The sequence below is a fragment of the Osmerus eperlanus genome, chromosome 20 (genome assembly GCF_963692335.1).
Source record: "Osmerus eperlanus chromosome 20, fOsmEpe2.1, whole genome shotgun sequence".
NCBI classification, from domain to species: Eukaryota; Metazoa; Chordata; class Actinopteri; order Osmeriformes; family Osmeridae; genus Osmerus; species Osmerus eperlanus.
The window spans coordinates 1,393,540-1,413,453 of NC_085037.1; the positions used below are offsets into that span (position 1 = coordinate 1,393,540).

Sequence of the window (19,914 nt, forward strand, 5' to 3'; positions counted from 1 at the left end):
AAAGAGTTTAGACATTTAGTTGGGTCAGTCATAGAGGGTGAGTGGGTAGGAAAGGTGGGTTCAGGGAACCGACTGCTAATGTCAGCAACTTTTTTCTCAAAGAAGGAGGAGAAGTCGTCTGCTGTCAGGGTGGAGGGGGAGGGTGGGGGAGGTGGTTTAAGAAGGGTGGAGAAGGTAGAGAAAAGTTTGTGAGGGTTTGAGGCAGAGTTAATTTTGTTCAGGAAGTAGTGGGTTTTAGCATCAGTTATGCGGGCAGAGAAGGATTTGAGGAGGGAGTGATACTTATCGAGGTCCAGACCGTCTTTGGACTTGCGCCATCTGCTCTCAGCTGCCCGAAGGATGGACCGTTCTTCACGAATCACATCCGTGAGCCACGGGCAGGAGGGAGAAGATCGCGCAGGCCTGGTTGACAGGGGACAGAGAGTGTCGAGTGATGCAGTTAGTGTGGATAACAGGGTGTTGGTGGCAGTGTCAGTGGGGTGGGACATGAACTCGTCAATGGGATGGAGGGAGGATGTTACAATGGAGGAGAAATGGGAGGGGGATAGGGAGCGGAGGTTGCGATGGGAGGGAGGAGGAGTTTGAGGGAGAGAGACAGAGAATTGGATGAAGGAGTGATCAGAAATGTGTAGTCGGGTTACAGAGGTTAAGTCAGTGATACAACCCTCCCTTAACCCTGCCGTTCTCCAGAACTACAGACCGGTATCACTGTTACCCTTCCTTTCAAAAACAATTGAACGTGCTGTATCTAACCAACTGTCTAACTTTCTCTCTCAGAACAACCTGCTTGACCCCAACCAATCGGGCTTCAAGACTGGCCACTCCACAGAGACTGCCCTCCTTTCAGTCACCACTGCCCTCCAGTCTGCCAGAGCGGCTTCCAGGTCATCTGTCATCATTCTGCTGGACCTTTCTGCAGCGTTTGATACGGTTAACCACCAGATCCTGCTCGCCAGACTTTCTGAGATGGGCATCACTGGCACTGCACTCCAGTGGATCTCATCCTACCTGTCGGGAAGATCCTACCAGGTTTCCTGGGGAGGCAAACTGTCAGGCCCTCGCCAGCTCTCCACTGGTGTCCCACAGGGCTCCGTCCTTGGACCCCTCCTCTTCTCTCTGTACACCACCTCACTTGGACCAATCATCACCTCCCATGGCTTCTCCTACCACTGCTACGCTGACGACACGCAGCTGTACCTGTCGTTCCCCATGACTAGGCTATGGATCAGCTAGGATCGAGGCCTGCCTCACAGACATCTCCGCCTGGATGACCGAGCACCACCTCCAGCTGAACCTCGCCAAAACAGAACTTCTCATCATCCCGGCTAAACCCTCCATCTCCCACGATCTCTCAATCACCCTGGGATCTGCGACGGTGACCCCTTCATCCTCTGCCAGGAACCTTGGGGTTACCATGGACGACGAGCTCTCCCTCACGGCCCACATTGCTGCGGTCTCCCGGTCGTGTAGATTCACCCTCTACAACATCCGGAAGATCAGGAGATACCTGTCTGAGCACTCCACCCAGCTGCTAGTCCAAGCACTTGTCCTCTCCAAGTTGGACTATTGCAACTCGCTGCTCGCTGGTCTCCCAGCATGTGCAACCCGCCCTCTTCAGAGGATTCAGAACGCAGCGGCCCGCCTGGTCTACAATCTACCCAGACGCTCCCATGTTACCCCCCTCCTCATCTCTCTCCACTGGCTACCTATCATGGCCCGTATCAGATTCAAGACCCTGGTATTGACCTTCCGAGCAGTGAACGGGACTGCACCCGTCTACATCAAGTCTCTCCTGCAGCCCTACACCCCCACCCGTCACCTACGGTCTTCTTCAGACAACCGCCTGGTGGTCCCACCGCTCAAGACCGCCCGGTCCCAACACAAGCTCTTCTCTTGTCTGGCCCCCCAGTGGTGGAATCAACTCCCCACTTCCATCAGAGACACTGACTGTCTCTCCACCTTCAAGAAAAGGCTCAAGACGCACTTGTTCCGGGAGTACAACGGTACTTAGGAATGGTTTGCTTGACCCGATGTTAGTTTCCTCAAGGATCACAATGACTCTTGCTTAGAGACTTGTTGCTCTTGTGGTTAGTGGTAACTGACTTAAATTTTTGTACTCGCTGTGATATATTGTTTTATTATTGTTGCTTGCTTTTTTTCCACAGGTACACTTGCACTTATAGCAGTTCATGTTGTTTAATTGTAACTTGTTTAACTACATGCTCTTATGGTTCTTCCCTTTGGCACTTATTTTGGTTGTTCACAATGTGTGCTTCATGTTTTGGCTACTCGCAATGTTTTGTGGCTATCTCGTTGTTATGATCAGTGACCTATGCACTTTGTAAAGCTCTCTCTTGGAAGTCGCTTTGGATAAAAGCGTCTGCTAAATGAATAAATGTAAATGTAAATGTAAATACAGTTATGTGTCAGGATGAGGTCGAGCTGTTTTCTTGCCTTGTGGGTCGCCGGTGTGTTCAGCAGCTTCAGGTCGAAGGAAGTCAGAAGAGACTTGAAGTCGACGGCCTGCGTTCCTTCGAGGTGGATGTTGAAGTCCCCAAGGAGTATCAGCGGTGTTCCATCATCCGGGAGGACGCATTGGAGCATGTCCAGCTCCTCCACAAAGTCGGCTAGCCGCCCTGGTCGGCAGTAGAGGACAACAAAAAATGCTTTGATAGGATCAGTTAGCATCACATAATGGTGTTCACATGATTTGGCAGTAACAGAGAGTGGTGTGGATGTGTATTTAATATGTGGGGAAAGAAGCAAACCTGTCCCACCACCTCGCCCGGTTGAGCGGGGTGAGTGAGAGAACGAGTGGTTGACGGAGAGAGCAGCTGGAGTTGCAGTGTTCTCTGGGCGGATCCATGTCTCTGTCAGCACAAGGGCGTGAAGAGAAGTATTGGATGCAAACGCCGGGATGAACGCTGCCTTGTTCACAGCAGAATGGCAGTTCCAAAGCCTATAGAAAGAGAGAGGGCAGGTGGAGAAGATCTGGATAGGTAGCTAAGATTAGAAGTGGACCGTATATACTTTGTGACATATCTACGTCTGCGAGTGGTGTAATGAGCGGGAATGCTGAAGAAACACATGCTAGCTATGAATATGTTCTAGGTAGAATAGAATACAAATAGGGTGATACTTATCAGAAGAAGGTGATCCGCCTCGTCGGCCATCCTTGGTGGACTCCCGCAGGTAGACTCCCTGTCTTTGTTCGACCGAGTCTTCGTGCACCGAGGCTGCCAGACGAGGCTGCCGTGTTTCACTGCTTTTGTCTGCCGACATGGGCACAAGGTGGCAGCGATTCCTCCTTAAAGTGCACCAGAACAAAGCTCTGCTGAGTAGACCTGCCTCAGTTAGCCTCAGACTGGTAGCCAGAGTAGATAGCATCGACTTGGACTCTGTAAAACAACAATACCCAAAGCTGTGCTGTGGGTTAGGTTTAGTACAGCAGCAGTACACAATTAAACTCATACCAGATGCCAAGCCTGTGTCTCTGAAAGTGCCTCGCCGTGTCCCACTGGCCTTGATGGGAAAAGTAAAGCAGGAACTCCAGCGCATGGGTTCCACACAGGTAGAACACGACACACGGGTGCATGCAGTTCTGCAGAGGGCACAGGCGGCTGGCAGTGTGAGTGTGAGTTCAGCAAAACCAAGGTGGCATTCCTCAGACACATCATCTCGGCAGAAGGGATAAGCCCAGATTACATTTACATTTAGCAGACGCTCTTATCCAGAGCGACTTACAGTAAGTACAGGGACATTCTCCCCGAGGCAAGTAGGGGGAAGTGCCTTGCCCAAGGACACAACGTCATTTTGCACGTTCGGGAATCGAACCGGCAACCTTCTGATTACAAGCCCGATTCCCTAACCACTCAGCCACCTGACTCCCCCAGGCGATCCAGAGAAGACACGTGCTGTACGTGAGATGGATCCGCCACACAACGTCAGTGAGCTCAGGAGCTTTCTGGGCATGGTGAATCAACTAGGCATGTTTGTGCTTAACCTAGCTGAAAAATATAAAGCTCTCAGAGACCTGCTGTCCAAAAAGAACATGTGGTATTGGGGCCCTGATCAGCAGAGGGCATTCACCAGCCTCAAGCAAGAGTTAGCGTCCACTCCGGTCCTGCAGTTGTATGACCCAAACAAAGAACTTACAATCTCAGCCGATGCCTCGTCGTATGGGCTGGGCAGTGTGCTCCTGCAGAACTGCCAGGGGACCTGGGCGCCGGTGGCATATGCGTCCAGGGCGCTCACAAGCACGGAGCAGCGCTATGCACAAGTGGAGAAAGAAGCACTGGCCCTGACTGGTACTGCATCGAGGGCTGGCCAGATCGCAGCAGACTGGATGTGCTAGTAAGATTCCACTTCTGATGCCATGTCGTGTTGGGTTCTTAACATATAGAATAAAGAAGCAGGAGGGTAGATTCACATGGCTTAACTTTATTCACTGCCGGAACTCTTCCCGCTGCTGCCCCCTAGTGCCCAGACAGTGTCACACTATTATAGATCACACCACAATCATTTGTCTGTGCTGCATGTAATCAGTCCGAATCAGTCCCCTGGAGAAATCACTACTGATCCTCTTGGTAATGATTACATGGGTATACAGCTTTGACTAAATCATGTGCAAATTTAAATTTCATTAAGACATTCTGATCATGACATTTATGTACATTTGAATTATTATAACAACATTTGATCGATTCATTTGTGTTGGTAATGTTGAAAATATATTGCAGTTGTATGTTTTATAGAAAACATTTTCAGTATACAATTAATTAAAAGGTTCTAATCTTGCACTTTGCGTATACTTGACTGTGTGTGGTGTTTTTGAGCTGATGTTGAATGGAATAAACAGCAGAGCTGATTTGCTGTGCCTTTGATGATGAAGGGTAGTGAGTTGTCAGGTTTCTTTGACACTGAATGAGAAGTAATTCCTTGTAAAGAGCCTGAAGAGTGTGTGAGTGTGTGTGTGTGTGTGTGTGCGTTCAGAATGAATGAGTGTTCAGAATGAACACACACGTGACAACAATAGAGAGGAAACGAGGAAGAGAGGAGGGATGGCAGAAACTTCCAGACAGGAAACAGTCCCTGTCTGCCTCCAGTTAATTCCACATGGAGGGATGAAAACGATCCACATTCATACACAAAAGTCCAATCAGCTAACACAGTTCATTTGGAGTGGGCAAAAGATACACACACAAACACAAAAGTAGGCACACCTGCAGGTTGATTGACTACATCATTAACCACCCAACCTGCAGAGACCCTATCTGAAGAATTGTTGTGTAAAATTTTCTAATTTTCTGTAAAGTCTTCAAACAATCTTCAAAGTTCAAAAACAGCACTGGAACTCAGCAAAGTTTGATGCAAAATGTGTATTGGTTTTTAAGGTGACAATTGGTTTTTAAGCTCACAAACGTGAGCTGATCCCAGGATCAGACTTGTCTTCTACCCTCGGGACATGCACTTATATACTATGTATTTGGCACCTATTATCTTGTGTTATTTTACTATTGGTAATTTCAGATGGTCACAGATATTACGCGTCACACAATTGGTCCATTGTCCTGGGGGTTACAGATTACAAATACGAAGTTGCGTCGGCACCCTTGCTTGACCTTACGTAAATTTGGAGATGTACAGTCGTCAACTAGATGTCCGCACACCAGCTTTCTCTTAGAACTGATTCTGTATCTTGATTTGATTAAGACTAGGGTGCTAATGCCTTTCCGCAAAGGAATTCCTCCTTACTTAGGGCTAGTGCTGACCATAGACTGGCAGCTCCAGATAAGAATCTTGGTGTAGGGCAATACACGTGCAACTAGATTTATAGCTGGGGCCTCTAGAGGCCTGCGAAGGGAGATGCAGGAGATCTACAACTAATCTTCTCCCACACTCCTCAGCTCTTGACACCCAGATCTCTCACTTAGGCTCACTTATCTATAGTTTAGAGGTAATAACAATCAGTCAACAGCTATTCATATGGTTTCCAGTAATAGAGAAAATACTAAAAAGATGAAAGAGAGTTTCATATTAAATCAGATAAATCCATAATCATAACCATCTTCATAATTTCAACAGTGTGATGTCAATTTCCACATCAGAATTGTGTCTCTGTGTGTGTGTGTCTGTGCATGTGCGCTCAGGTTCCTGGTTACAAAATAACAACCCAACTGCTGTCTCAGCTTCACCTCAGACCAGACAGATCAGAGAGTCACGATGACCACTTACTTCTGCCTCCTAGTCTCTGTCTTGGTCTGCAAGAACTACGCAGGTAAGCTCATTTCACATTATGTTTACAGTGTCTTGCTGAGTGGAAGACTTTGAGAAACTAATTTCATATAATATTTAATGCCATTTTTTTTTATTTTATGAAATATTCAAACAGTCTCTTTACTTTCCTTGAATCTATTTGTGTTGGTATATCAAAAGCTCATCCAAATAATTATATTTTCTGATGTTCAGTGGATGTGGATTCTAGTCCAACTGTAACAGAAGGTTCGGAGGCTGAGCTGTATGACGTATGATGTACACAGTGAAGTCAGACTTCCTGCATCTAGTCACATTCTGAGACAACAGCAGTTATACTTTATCCATCCATGTTTGTCATGACAGAGATGACCTGTCAAACTGTCCAGCAGAAGAACACCGCCACGCTGAGTTGTGGCCACTCTGAAGGAAATGTAACATGGAGCAGAGACCAAGATGGAGGAAGAGTTGACATTCTGACTGTGAGAAAAGGACAGGACAGCGAGGACAAACACATTTCTGACCCAGGCAAACGTTTTAGTTCAGGTTTAGACAAATCACTAACTATTTTGAGAGTGAATTCCTCAGACAGTGGGGTGTACTACTGCAACGGTGAACCAGTGGTGAATCTGACAGTGACACCAGGTGAGTCTCTGAGAGCCAGTAGACAGTGTGGTAGAGATACACCAGGAACCTGCTCTGTTGTGGCCTCAGAATACAGGTCAGCTGATGTGTTGTTTCATGTCATCTCAACATCACAGAAACAGTCCCAGAAGAAGATCAGAAGAGAACATGTGGTCCTAAAAGTCCTAAAAACAGTATTAGTACAGTTTGTTCTGGAAGCATCGGATAGATTTAAAGTGACCAGAATTCCTAGCCTCTCTATTGTTTGCTACAAATACAAAAATCATTTAGCTTTTGGTCAAAGCAGTGCACAGGGGGAGAGGAACCTGAGACTTCTTGATCTGCAGTCTACTACGGGTCTGACTTTTTGCATTTTTTTCCCCCTCATTGCAGGTGAAAGATATGAGTGAAGCAAACCAAACCACATTACCATGACAACACGGCATTACGTTAGTTTCAGTTAGTTTACACCACTGCTGTTGGTCTTGTTTTGTGTTTGCGTGACAGTAACAAAAATACAGTAGCTTCAACCACCCTCACAGCCCCCTCCCTCTCTCTGTCTGTCTGGGTTCAATTTTAATGTGATCTATCTGATATCTTATCTCAGTTCAGCTAACTGAGAATAGCGTCACTGAGATGTCCATGTTACACTAGAGGGTGAAAGTCTCACTAAGTTGTGGTACAAAGGATGGTCTGCTTTCATGACAGGAAACATGACCAATGTAATGATCGCATGCAGGATATTACGCACAACCCTCCAAGATGTTACAATGTTTAATTTCTTGCAGAAATTGTGTTTTACAGTTTAGAGTTATGTACATATTGGAGGGGGGAGGGTATAATCTAAAATCTTGCTTCGGGCTCCAATACTGTCAGGGCTGGTCCTGACTATGTATAAAGGTGCTGTATGATACCTCTTTTCAGATATCACCATGACCCCTCACACCACTAAGAACCCAACCACAATAGTTAAGAACACAGGTCAGTTTCTCCAGATGTTAATGTCACGTAAACTTGTAGATTCTTTGTTACATGGAGTTGGAAATACTTTTCGTAGAATTGCCCACTTGTTACCTTAGATTACTTCAATGACAATGTACGTTGTCAAAGGGCCAAAAGCACTCACGTGGGGCAGACCCTCCTTGTTTATGGAAATACGAGTTTTGACTTGATTTACAGTGATAAAGAGGAGGAACAAGAAAGATGAGAAGAAAGATAAAAAGGGTGAGAAGAACAAGAAGAATGAAAAGAAGAATAAGAAGACAAAGAGTAAGTCTCCTCATTCGTCCTTCAACTATTTGATGAACAGGATATCTACTATTTGTCATGTCTGCTCATCTCCATCTCAATGGTCATTATGGAGTGATCTGTGCGCATGAAAATGTCAACTATACATAGAGTATTCTTGCATTTTGCTAACTATGAAGTTTCTCACTAAGGAGTGATCCTCTTTAGTTTCTCTTGCAAGTAACATGTTAGACCCTGCACTAGAGAACTGCTATATGAAGCTTCTATGGCAAGCCGTTTTAACATTTATTTCTAAAAACGTACTAGTCACTATTTTGAAGTTACTAGTACTTATTATTAAGTTACTTGTAACTATTCCAACATTAACTAGTATCTATTCAATTTTTACTATTAACTATTGGATTAGTTACTAGTAACTAAAGAATAGTTACTAGTATCTAATGAATAGTTACTAATAAAACTGGAATAGATACTAGTAACTATTGGAATAGATACTAGTTACAAATAGTAAATATCTGTAAAGCAGAGCCCCATAGAATACAATTGTAAAAATGTGCAATCTGTTACTAGTAAAACGGGAATAGATACTACTAACTATTGGATTAGTTACTAGTAACTAAAGAATAGTTACTAGTATCTAATGAATAGTTACTAATAAAACTGGAATAGATACTAGTAACTGTTGGAATAGTTACTAGTAACTAAATAATAAGTACTAGTAACTTCAAAATAGTGACTAGTACGTTTTTAGAAATAAATGTTAAAACGGTGTGGTGGTTGGCTTTCTAGCCGGACAGGTGCGAAAGGCCGTACGCAAGGAGTCAGTCCAAGTTTTCAGATGCAAACATACGTTTATTGATCAAGTCAGAAAGGCAACATACGTTAGGTCTCTCCGAACACAAGATAGAGAGCCTACTTAATAATTGAATACAGACAGTTTTTATAGTGCACAGAACGCCCCTGATCTACATGGCAGTTTAGCCTGCCATGGTGTGATTATCTTCTAAACCCCCAAAATGTCAGTTTGCCCTGCCCTCTGTTCTTCGTACAAGGTCTGAGCTCTCGTTATCTCTTGTAAGCGTTTGGTAAATATGTGATGTTCTCTCAGTTCTCTACTGAGAGACAGAAATGTTAAGACAACCCTATATCGTGGTGTTTTCCGCTCAGTTTTGAGGTGTCTTATATCCAGTTTTCGGCCCACGACAACGGCTTGCCATAAGCTTCAATAGAAAGGATGGTTCGAACTGCTATGCAGATTATTTTTTGTGTCATTTAACTGTACTGTATGTATAATGGTGAAGTATGACTTTTCCCACAAAATGCCTACATGTAATTAAATTCACATCCTGGCAGCCTAAAATTGCTCAGTTTACGTATGTGTTGCTTGCATCTATTCTTTATCTGATCAATGTGCATTGTCAATGTGGAACAAGTATTGATCTTTACCTGTTCTCTTGATGCAATACCAACATTGACAACAAACATGAAGAAGATGATGATGATGATGATGATGATGATGATGATGATGATGATGATGACGACGACGACGACGACGACGACGATGATGATGATGAAGGTAAGTTTGTCCTTCAACTATTTGATGAATAGGTTATCTACAATTTGGCATGTCTGCTCATCTCCATCTGAGGTCATTATGGAGTGATCTGTGTGCATGAAAATGCAACTCTACATACAGTATTCTTCCATTCAGCTCATTATAAAGTCTATCACTAAGGAGTGGTCCTCTTTAGTGTCGCACGTAACATGTTTAGACCGTGTTCTAGATAACCTCAATAGAAAGGATGGTTCAAACTGTCATGCAGGTTATCTTCTGTGTCATGTGACTGTACTGTATGTACAATGGTGAAGTATGATACCTCTTTTTAGATATCACTATGACCCTTCACACCACGAAGAACCCAACCACAAGAGTTAAGAACACATGTCAGTTTCTCCAGATGTTAATGTCACATAAACTTGTTGATTCTTTGTTACATGGAGTTGGAAATACGTTTTGTAGAATTTCCCACTTATTATCTTAGATTTCTTAAGTGACAATGTACGTTGAAGGGGCAAAAGCACTCACATGGGGCAGGCCCTCCTTGTTTATGGAAATAAGAGTTTTGACTTGATTGACAACTAGGATAGTGTCAGTGGGTGAAGAGAGTGAGGCCACAAAGAAGGATGAGAATGAACAGACAGGCAGATAGAAGCTGCCGTTAGTCAGTGTAAGATTTGCCAGCAGCAGCATAGCATGCCTGCTACTGCTCCAGTGCACACCTGGAAATGGGCACCCTCTCATGTGAAGTGTCTCAGGCGTTCTTAACAGCTGAAATACAAAGGATGGTCTGCTTTCATGACAGGAAACGTGGCCAATGTGATGATAGCATGCAGGATATTACACATAATCTTCCAAGATGTTACAATGTTTTACAGTTCAGGGTTATGTGTACAAAATGGAGGGGGGGGGGGTATAATCTAAAATGTTGCCTCGACCTCCAATACTGTCAGGGCTGGTCCTGACTATGTATAAAGGTGCTGTTGATACCTCCTTTCAGATATCACCATGACCCCTCACACCACTAAGAACATACAGTAGCTTCAACCACCCTCACAGGCCCCCTCCCTCTCTCTATCTGTCAAGGTTCTATTTTAATGTGATCTATTTGATATCTTATCTCAGTTCAGCTAACTGAGAATAGCGTCACTGAGATGTCCATGTTACACTAGAGGCTAAAAGTCTCACTAAGGTGTGGTTCTGTTTAGTTCCTCTCTCATGGGAAGTGTCTCAGGTGTTCTTGACAGCTGCAATACAAAGGATGGTCTGCTTTCATGACAGGAAACATGACCAATGTAATGATCGCATGCAGGATATTACGCACAACCCTCCAAGATGTTACAATGTTTAATTTCTTGCAGAAATTGTGTTTTACAGTTTTGAGTTATGTACATATTGGAGGGGGGAGGGTATAATCTAAAATCTTGCTTCGGGCTCCAATACTGTCAGGGCTGGTCCTGACTATGTATAAAGGTGCTGTATGATACCTCCTTTCAGATATCACCATGACCCCTCACACCACTAAGAACCCAACCACAAGAGTTAAGAACACAGGTCAGTTTCTCCAGATGTTAATGTCACGTAAACTTGTTGATTCTTTGTTTCATGGAGTAGGAAATAGAATTGCCCACTTATTACCATAGAGAAGTGACTATGTACGTTAGAGAAGGGGCAAATCACTCACAATTCCCTAACTATTTGATGAATAGGATATCTACAATTTGTCATGTCTGCTCATCTCCATCTCTGAGGTCATTATGGAGTGATCTGTGTGCATGAAAATGTCAACTCTACATACAGTATTCTTCCATTCAGCTCATTATAAAGTCTCTCACTAAGGAGTGGTCCTCTTTAGTGTCGCACGTAACATGTTCTAGACCCTGTTCTAGATTACCTCAATAGAAAGGATAGTTCAAACTACCACTAAGAACCCAACCACAAGAGTTAAGAACACAGGTCAGTTTATCCAGATGTCACATACTGTAAACTTGTTGATTCTTTGTTACATGGAGTAGTAAACACGTTTTGTAGAATTTCCCACTTATTACCTTAGATTTCTTAAGTGACAATGTACATTGTCGAAAGGGCAAAAGCACTCACATGGGGCAGGCCCTCCTTGTTTATGGAAATAAGAGTTTTGACTTGATTGACAGTGACAACTAGGATAGTGTCAGTGGGTGAAGAGAGTGAGGACACAAAGAAGGATGAGAATGAAAATAAAAAGAGTGAGAAGAACAAGAGTAAGTCTCCACATTCATCCTTCAACTATTTGATGAACAGGATATGTACTATTTGTCATGTCTGCTCATCTCCATCTCTGAGGTCATTATGGAGTGATCTGTGTACATGAAAATGTTAACTCTACATACAGTATTTTTCCACTCAGCTAATTATATGTCTCAATAAAGTGAGGAACTCTTCAGAGTCACTTCATTTCTACTTCCTGTCTTTCTCTGATGTCATATCCTGTCTCAGGTCATTGGCAACTGCCTGTGGGTGTAACCACTGGAGGACTGGTTCTGGTTCTGGTTCTGTTGCTGGTGGGGTTCCTCATTAGAAGACGCTGGGCTCAGAAAGCAGGTAAACAACAACAAGCTAAACATGCGTCTGGCGTCTGTGCATTACATAAGATAGTACAGTATTGTATTTTCATTTGTTTGATGGAGAATAACAATCTCCTGTGGTGGAAAATGTAATGTATTTTTCTCTGAGACTTTAAGTCTGTTTGAATGATGGCACAGAACAGAACATGATGTTGCACTGAATCAGTACTTTGGCAGGTGCTTGTGCAAGCTGTGCACTTTGTACTGACAAAAATGAGGAGATGTGGATTTGAACTATTAAGAAAGATGGACAGGGCCAGAGGAAACGTATGTGAGCTGGAACGATACATTCTCAACAGGACATGGACTGATCCAGGATCAGATGTAGTTACTACATCATCCTGAGTGAGATTACTGAACTGAAGAGGACTTGATTCTAAAATCAGCAGATCGCACTATGAGAGTCTGTATAAATACAGGTGTAGGACTGTATTTGGGTTAGAAACTGGACAGTGTTTTAACATTAACCAAGTATGCTGGAATTGCATACATCATGACCCTTACTCATCCAGATATGACAACCAATCAGGCCTGGACTGGTGATCTGGCATAACGGCAAATGCTCAGTGGGCTGACGCACTTGGGGCCGATATGATATTATATTTAATATATATATATAAATCTTTATATCATTTTTTTTATTAACTGGCCAGCGACCGGCCCATAAAGCAGGGACAGTGGCCCATTGGTTCATTTTCCATACTGACACTGGGCTGGCCCAATCACTCTTTTGGTGTACTGGTGGGTGGTGTCCGACCGATTGTGGTGGGCCGGTCTGAGCAAAAATGCCTTTTTCCCAGTTCAGCCCTGCAACCAATGCAAAAATAAGTCACATTATGAGGTGTGAGAACCATCAAGACTTCACCCAGCAACTCCAGTCTAGCATGTAAGAGGTGAGGGCAGGCATGTCTCCCAGCCTACGCATCCTCCTTCTGGACACAAAGCAAAGGCAGAAGCTGCAGTGTTCATCTTGAATTGTGATAGACTGCACCCACAGGAAAGAGGAACTTGATTAACGACATGTCAGCAGTGAGATTCAACCAGTGATCATGTTTGTGTGCTCAGAGGATCAGAGGAACCATTTTCTCTTAGCATGCAGATGTGCCCTTGGTTAGCTTATTCCTGCTCTTTTAGTCCTTGTCGTTTTGCAGAACACAATTGATACTCAGCACTTTGTCAACAATGAAAATGGTATAGGTTTTGAGTGGTCTGATCGGAATGGTTTCTTTGAAAGCCTGAATCAGATTAAAGTGGATATAAATGCGATTTAGTGAAACAGTCAAACCTCAATAGAGGAAAGAACTGACCCAACCTCCCACTTGATACAGGATAAAACAAAATACAAAATAAAACAAAAATTTAACAGCAGAAATGTATAAAACACAAGTTCCACCTGTATACATTTACGGATCAGGATCCAATGTGAGTACAGCCTCCAGGGGGAAAACATTTCCCATTCCCTGTACAAAAACAAAAAAGGTCTATACTTACTCATTCACACAAACCAAAATATAACGATGGATCAACTTAAACCATTATGTATGCAATGCATATGCTACAGGAACTGGCAGCAACTGATAAACTGACCACATCTGATTCTTATTACTGCCTCAAAGAGTAAACACAGAGGCAACACAGTAAGCATGTGGCATCAACATAACTTTTGCAGCAATTTGTGCTGGATCAGGAGCTCGAAGGATCTTCGTAGGACGCCATTTTGGAATTGGCTCTCCAATTCTACTGTCACTGAACACTCAGAAGGATGTGAGCCTGCATTGCTGGTCTCTTCACTGGTTTTGTTTGCTGTGCAGTGCCTAAGTTCTGGCACAAGGTGGTGGTGCTGCTTTGAGGACCGAGACGTTCGCCAATTAGATGTATAGTGATCTTCAATAATAGTTTATTTTTTGCATCTTTAAGACCTTTCTTGTCTTTCTTGCTCAGTTTAGATCATGTTTAGTTGATGATCACTTGGATCAAAAATCTGAAACTAGTAATGCTTTACCAATGGAACCAGGTGGAACACAAACAAGAGTCTGAAAACGGAATTGCTCGTATCATATATTACCGATGCCTCAAATAACTGTAGGGGTCTTATATTGGCCAAACAACCAAAACAATGCCTCTTAATCAATGAAAGAAGCGTTAATTGGGCCGTGTATTAATATGAACCAAATACGCAGGAAAAGAAGAATGTCCAGAACAATGCTCCACATTTCCTTTTATGCCCAATTCTTTTCTGTAAGACCAACCAATCAGACCACATCTTGACCCTTACTCATCAGCATATGACTACCCATGCAACAGTAAGTCACACGATGTGGTGTGAGAACCATCAAGCAAAAACTCCATCCAGCATCTCCAGTCTAACATGTAAAAGGAGGGGACAGGGGTGTCTCCCAGACTACATAAATCTCCACATCCAAAACACTGGTAATGAGTTATTCATGATATAACGTGCTTTGTACACATGCTATTGGGATGTCAATCCCGTTCAGTCCAAAGAAGTCCGGAAATCTGTCTTGCAATGCTGAGTAGTCTGTTTAAGCCTTACACCCCCCTGCAAATACAATGCACAATTTGTAAATCCCTGTGGACAAAAGTGTTGACTCAATAAAGTAATATAATGTCTGTACAAATCTCCCTGTGATAGCTGGAGCTGGTGTTCATGGTCTCTCATGTTCTCTCAATGTGTAACTAGAGGGTGACAGAGACAGACCACAAGCCGTCTATGAAGAAATATCAGATGTGACTCAACAACCAAAGGATGAATCTTGTGAGTGTGAGTTTTGTCTTTCTTTCTTTACTGAATTCTTTATAGGCTCTGTCTTTACTCTTTTAGATAATGTTTTTCCCTTTCACCAGGTTCTTCAAGATCTAAAGAACATTTTGTCTACAATCTGGCTAGTGCACAAGGCACACAGAAAGAAGGTAGTTTATTTTAAATTTGTATTTTTTATAGATAAACTAGCTTTCTTCACTCTTTTCTGTATACAAAATAAATGAGTTTTTTCCTTTTTTTCTTGTAATTCCAGTTATTAGTATGAACCCCATATATCACACTATCCAGGACCCTAACATTACAACAAATCTCAACAATGGTAAGATTCAATTTCCATCATCAAGGAGAACATTTGTTCTGACGTTTTTGTTTTAATGTGATGTAAACTTTCCTCTGAACAGGGGAAAACCCTAACTTCTTGGCCCAGAATACGGATGTTCCTGAGACCAGCTTTGACTAGATCTTCTCTTCTGTTCTCTATCATCTACAGTGTTTGATGATCCATTTGGTGTATTAATTACATACATAATCGTAATTTTCTCATACAAATATTTATAGTGCTTTGACCAGATCATTATAACATTTAGATAATGCTGATGTACATTGGAGACTGCATTATACCATATATTGTTTCGTACAAAACAATTATTTTACACTTTTTTGTGTTGAAATTGGTTTTGATTAGATCTGTACAACACATAAAAAATTTCCTAATCTTGCACTGACTCAAGCTAGTTTACACTTTTGTGTCTTCCGTGGCTTCTGAACTGGTGAAAGTAACATAATGCAGTCAGAGTAGATTCGAGGGCTGAGGAAACGTGTTCAGTATGAGATTCTTTACTACATAGTCCACAGTCTTTCCGTTTTCTTTATGTAGCAATTATCCATGCAAGTTAATCAAAAGAAAACCAATTTATTCACATTGACAGCTGGATCTTTGGCATGTAAAATCAATTCAATCAGAGCAGTGTCCCTTCGTGAATAAATACTTATGATCACAATTGTGGGAAAACCTTTTGAAGTTTGCAGCGTAATCAGACATAACATTTTATGAATGAACCGAAATTTGTAACAATAAATGTGCCAGCAGGGATATTAGAAATATTATTCTACAATCTTGTTACCCGAACCCTGTAAGAAAGTGTAAGTAAGTGTAAGTAAGTGTAAGTAAGTGTGCAAGATATTCAGAAAATACATGTAAAAATTCAAATTATTTCCAATTCTGAGGTTAAAGTAGTAACATTCAAAGAAAATCTTAGATTTATCCGTCAAACAAAATGTTAAGATCTAGATTCAATCTTGATGTGAATAACACATGAATTTTGTAAAACAGATATAGAATTTTTTTATCATATTTTCTTTCATTGTGAATAGGTGCAACCTATTTGGAGGGATGTGCGGAGATGGCTACAGTCCAGTGAATTCGAACTTCTAAAGCTGACATTGAAAATAATAAAGTTACATTTTTTCTTTGAAAATAAGGAATTATACTTGATTCTTAAAATTTAGTTGTCATTTGGAAAGTTTTTTATACTTAAGATGTTTTAAGGCTAAGCCCAGTTTTAACCATTGGGAGAATCAGGTTTTGAGTTCATCGTTGAAACTTAAAGACAAAAAAGAATTTCGTTATTTGTTTTTTTATTAAGTACCAAGTCATTTGAGAAAGCACTCTCTTTTGTATATGTAGGCCCTATGTGTTTATTATGATTTTTCCTTTCCTTTATATAATTCCTGGTTATCCTGCCCACATTCAAATTCTTATTCAAAGTGATGTTTGTGTGAGATTATTCTGAAAAACATATTTAAAGACTGCGGTTGTCCTTGCACTACTACATTTTAAATGAAAACAATTCACTAATGTTTTGGTTTTATGATATACAGTCCCTTGCAAAAGTACAGTGTTCAAACTTCTGACCAGTTCTCACATACTACTGTATCACTGAATTACAAATGGTAGGTAGAAATTTCTTTCAGTTTGACATTTACTTTAAAACACTTAAACTGAAAATCAAGAATTACAAGGTGACATTGGATTTATGTTAGGAAATATTTTTTGAAATTTGATCAAAGAAAACCTGAACAAGATTATATTATATTACATTTTATTCCTTAAGACATATTTAGTGCTGACACTTTTATCAAAAGCAAAGTACAAATGGTGCATATAGTAAGTACAGCAGTTTGAACAATATTTCAGCAGTTGGTGGCCGATCTAGTCAAAGCTGGTCTCAGGGACGCATGGAAGTTGTGCCAAGTAGTAAGGGTTTTCCCCTGTTCAGAGGAATGTTCATCACATGTTGTTAGTGCATCATGTCACAGACATAGAAATGCCATAACAAACTTCCTATTTGACAGTGGCGATTCATTCTTACCATGGCTGGATTGTATGGAATGCCCCGTTAGTCAAAATTAAATAAATAAATAGGTACATATATTTCCGAACACCACATTTACACCACATTTATTTCTGTGCTGTATTTATTTCCAATCCAACATGCAAGTGAGAGGGGCGTGGATATCTTCAGACCAAAGCAACTGCACAAGATCGAAGGCAGACAGGGACACCTAGATTCGAGAGATGATGAAAGACATAAGTAGTGTCAGAGATCGCATGCTGGCCTTAGTAGATCAAATTGATCAGCATGGCTTGTCAGGGGATATCATTTTGGCACACATTGAAGATTTTGTAGCGTATAAGTGCTCTACTATGGAAGCAAATCAGTGACATCATGTTTTAAATTTTAAAAGGCATTGAATAGCCTACTTAATATTGAAATTTAAACAAGACCGAATTCTCCTATGAATATATTTCAATGTAAAATAAAATTCAGGTTGCTAAAAATTGAGCCTATCAAATTCAACATTGTAACATCCAGGTCCTGGATGTTACAATCTGAATTATATCTTTAAACCTGTCTATCTTTAAACCTCTGCTGCCATGGCCGTATCCACCATTAAGGACACTGAGGTCCGGACCTCTGTATTTTTTTGTGTTGTCTATTAAATGTCATAAAATAATTGCCTGACATTAACTCTTTGGTGCCGCAAAGATCATACAACGCAAAGATAGCAAACTTCGTTTTTTGGACCTCTGTATTTTTCAAATCCTGCATACGGCCATAGTACATGTGGTTCCACAGGAGTCAGTATTCCTCATCATGTCCCTTTATAATCTCACATTGAATCCCTCCAGATCCAGGAGAAGCAGGAGCGCCGGAGGCTGGAGAAGGAGGAGAGGGACCGGGCCGAGGCCAAGCTGGAGGCCGAAATCCAAAATGATAACCCCTGGGGCTGGGGAGGGTGCGGCGCAGCCCTCAGAGACACCCGAGGGGACCTCATTAGTACGTTGTAGCATGTTCAATACAATACAAATGTGATTAGATTTTTATATATTCAAAATGCAGATGGCCATATTTTAAAACATTTTAACATCAAGGGTAAAAGGTTACTGGCCTGCTGTTTTTCACTTTTGGTTCTTGTAAATAAAAAAAGTCTGATATTTTGTCTGACTAGCTGACCTAAAGCAGATGCACAGGCAGAATGAGGAAGCTTGGCTGAATCCCGAGACCTCTCAGAAGCGATCCACACCCACCATGCGCATCCTGAGAGAGGACAGACTGCCTCCCATCAACACAGTCTCAGGTAGCCAGTCGCTGCACCAGTTGGCCCATTGCAGACATCACAAAATTATATGAATGCAATACACACGTACAGTACCAGTCAAAAGTTTGGACACATTTTCCCATAACGCATGCGGTTGTAAAATATTTCATCTTTGCAGGTTGTACCCCCGTCCCGACCTCCCTGTATGCCAGAGGCAATGTCTTTCCTTTCCAGCAGACGCCTCAGCAACTCACGGAACAGGATAAGTCCTTCCTTAAACAACAGGTACAGTGTGCTGTTTTGGGATGTGCTATTTTTTTATTTCAAGAATCTGGCCTCTGGTGGCTGTAGGTTTTTTTTTTTAGCTTGAAGCCATTGCATTTAAAGATGTTGTGTACTGTACACAAACACACAGGCAGGTACACTATGTTGTATAACAAACTGTTCCCCCCTCGGGCCCTGCCCAGATTGAGGAGAAGCGCCTTAAGGAGGCAGAGGAGAGGGAGAGGCTACGCCTGGAGGAGGTGAAGGAGGAGCGGAGGCTGATGGAGCAGAGGGCTCAGAACCAGGGGGAGTTTCACGAGGAGGAGATCGGGAAACTGAAGGAGATGGAGGTCAGCTGGGCACTGATTGGCTAAGAGGGATTTATGCATTGTGTTCTACTATACAGTATACAACGTATGTTATTTTGACCGCCCACTCTTGAATAACAGTTGCATCTATTCCATTCTGAACAATCTCTGAATTTGATTCTTGCGGTGTGAAAAATAAACACTTGATTTAACCCTCGTGCTGCCTTCGGGTCACATGACCCAAAGGTTCATAACGAACCATTGTTGTGTTTACCCAATTTTACCCAATACAAAAACAAATAAAAATAATTTTCTTTTAACCATTCCAATGTGGGGGGTCTGAGACAGCCCGACAGTTAAAAGAAAATGCTTCACTTTGTTTTTGTATGAGGTAAATTTGTCGCAATACTACGGTGGGTCACAATGACTGATGGGTCAGAATGACCCGAAGATAACACAAGGGTTAAAGGTAGATTTCAGTTCAGTGTAACACGTTCCTGTGACTCGGCTGTTATTAGTGGAATTAAGTTTGGTCTTCTTCTTGCAACAGCAAAAGGACAAGAACAAGGAGCGGATCTTCCTTGTAGGGGAGCAAAGCATAGAGGAGGAGAAGAAGAAGATAGAGACAGAGGAGAAGGAGATTGCTTTTCTGAGGACGCGTTATGAGAAAGAGAA

General features: G+C 42.1%; 1 protein-coding gene across 1 annotated transcript in view; it reads left to right on the plus strand.

Moving 5' to 3' along the window:
* The window catches only part of LOC134040647 (uncharacterized), a 59,706-nt gene extending 41,006 nt beyond the window's left edge, over window positions 1-18,700 (plus strand). The window contains exons 7-15 of the mRNA XM_062486659.1: window positions 7,801-7,857; window positions 10,012-10,068; window positions 11,180-11,236; window positions 12,158-12,262; window positions 14,984-15,064; window positions 15,148-15,213; window positions 15,318-15,383; window positions 18,258-18,405; window positions 18,578-18,700. Of these exons, the coding sequence (XP_062342643.1) occupies window positions 7,801-7,857; window positions 10,012-10,068; window positions 11,180-11,236; window positions 12,158-12,262; window positions 14,984-15,064; window positions 15,148-15,213; window positions 15,318-15,383; window positions 18,258-18,343 (575 nt within the window). The 3' untranslated portion in view covers window positions 18,344-18,405; window positions 18,578-18,700. The remainder of the gene's footprint in view (window positions 1-7,800; window positions 7,858-10,011; window positions 10,069-11,179; window positions 11,237-12,157; window positions 12,263-14,983; window positions 15,065-15,147; window positions 15,214-15,317; window positions 15,384-18,257; window positions 18,406-18,577) is intronic.
* Window positions 18,701-19,914: the final 1,214 nt, after the last annotated feature.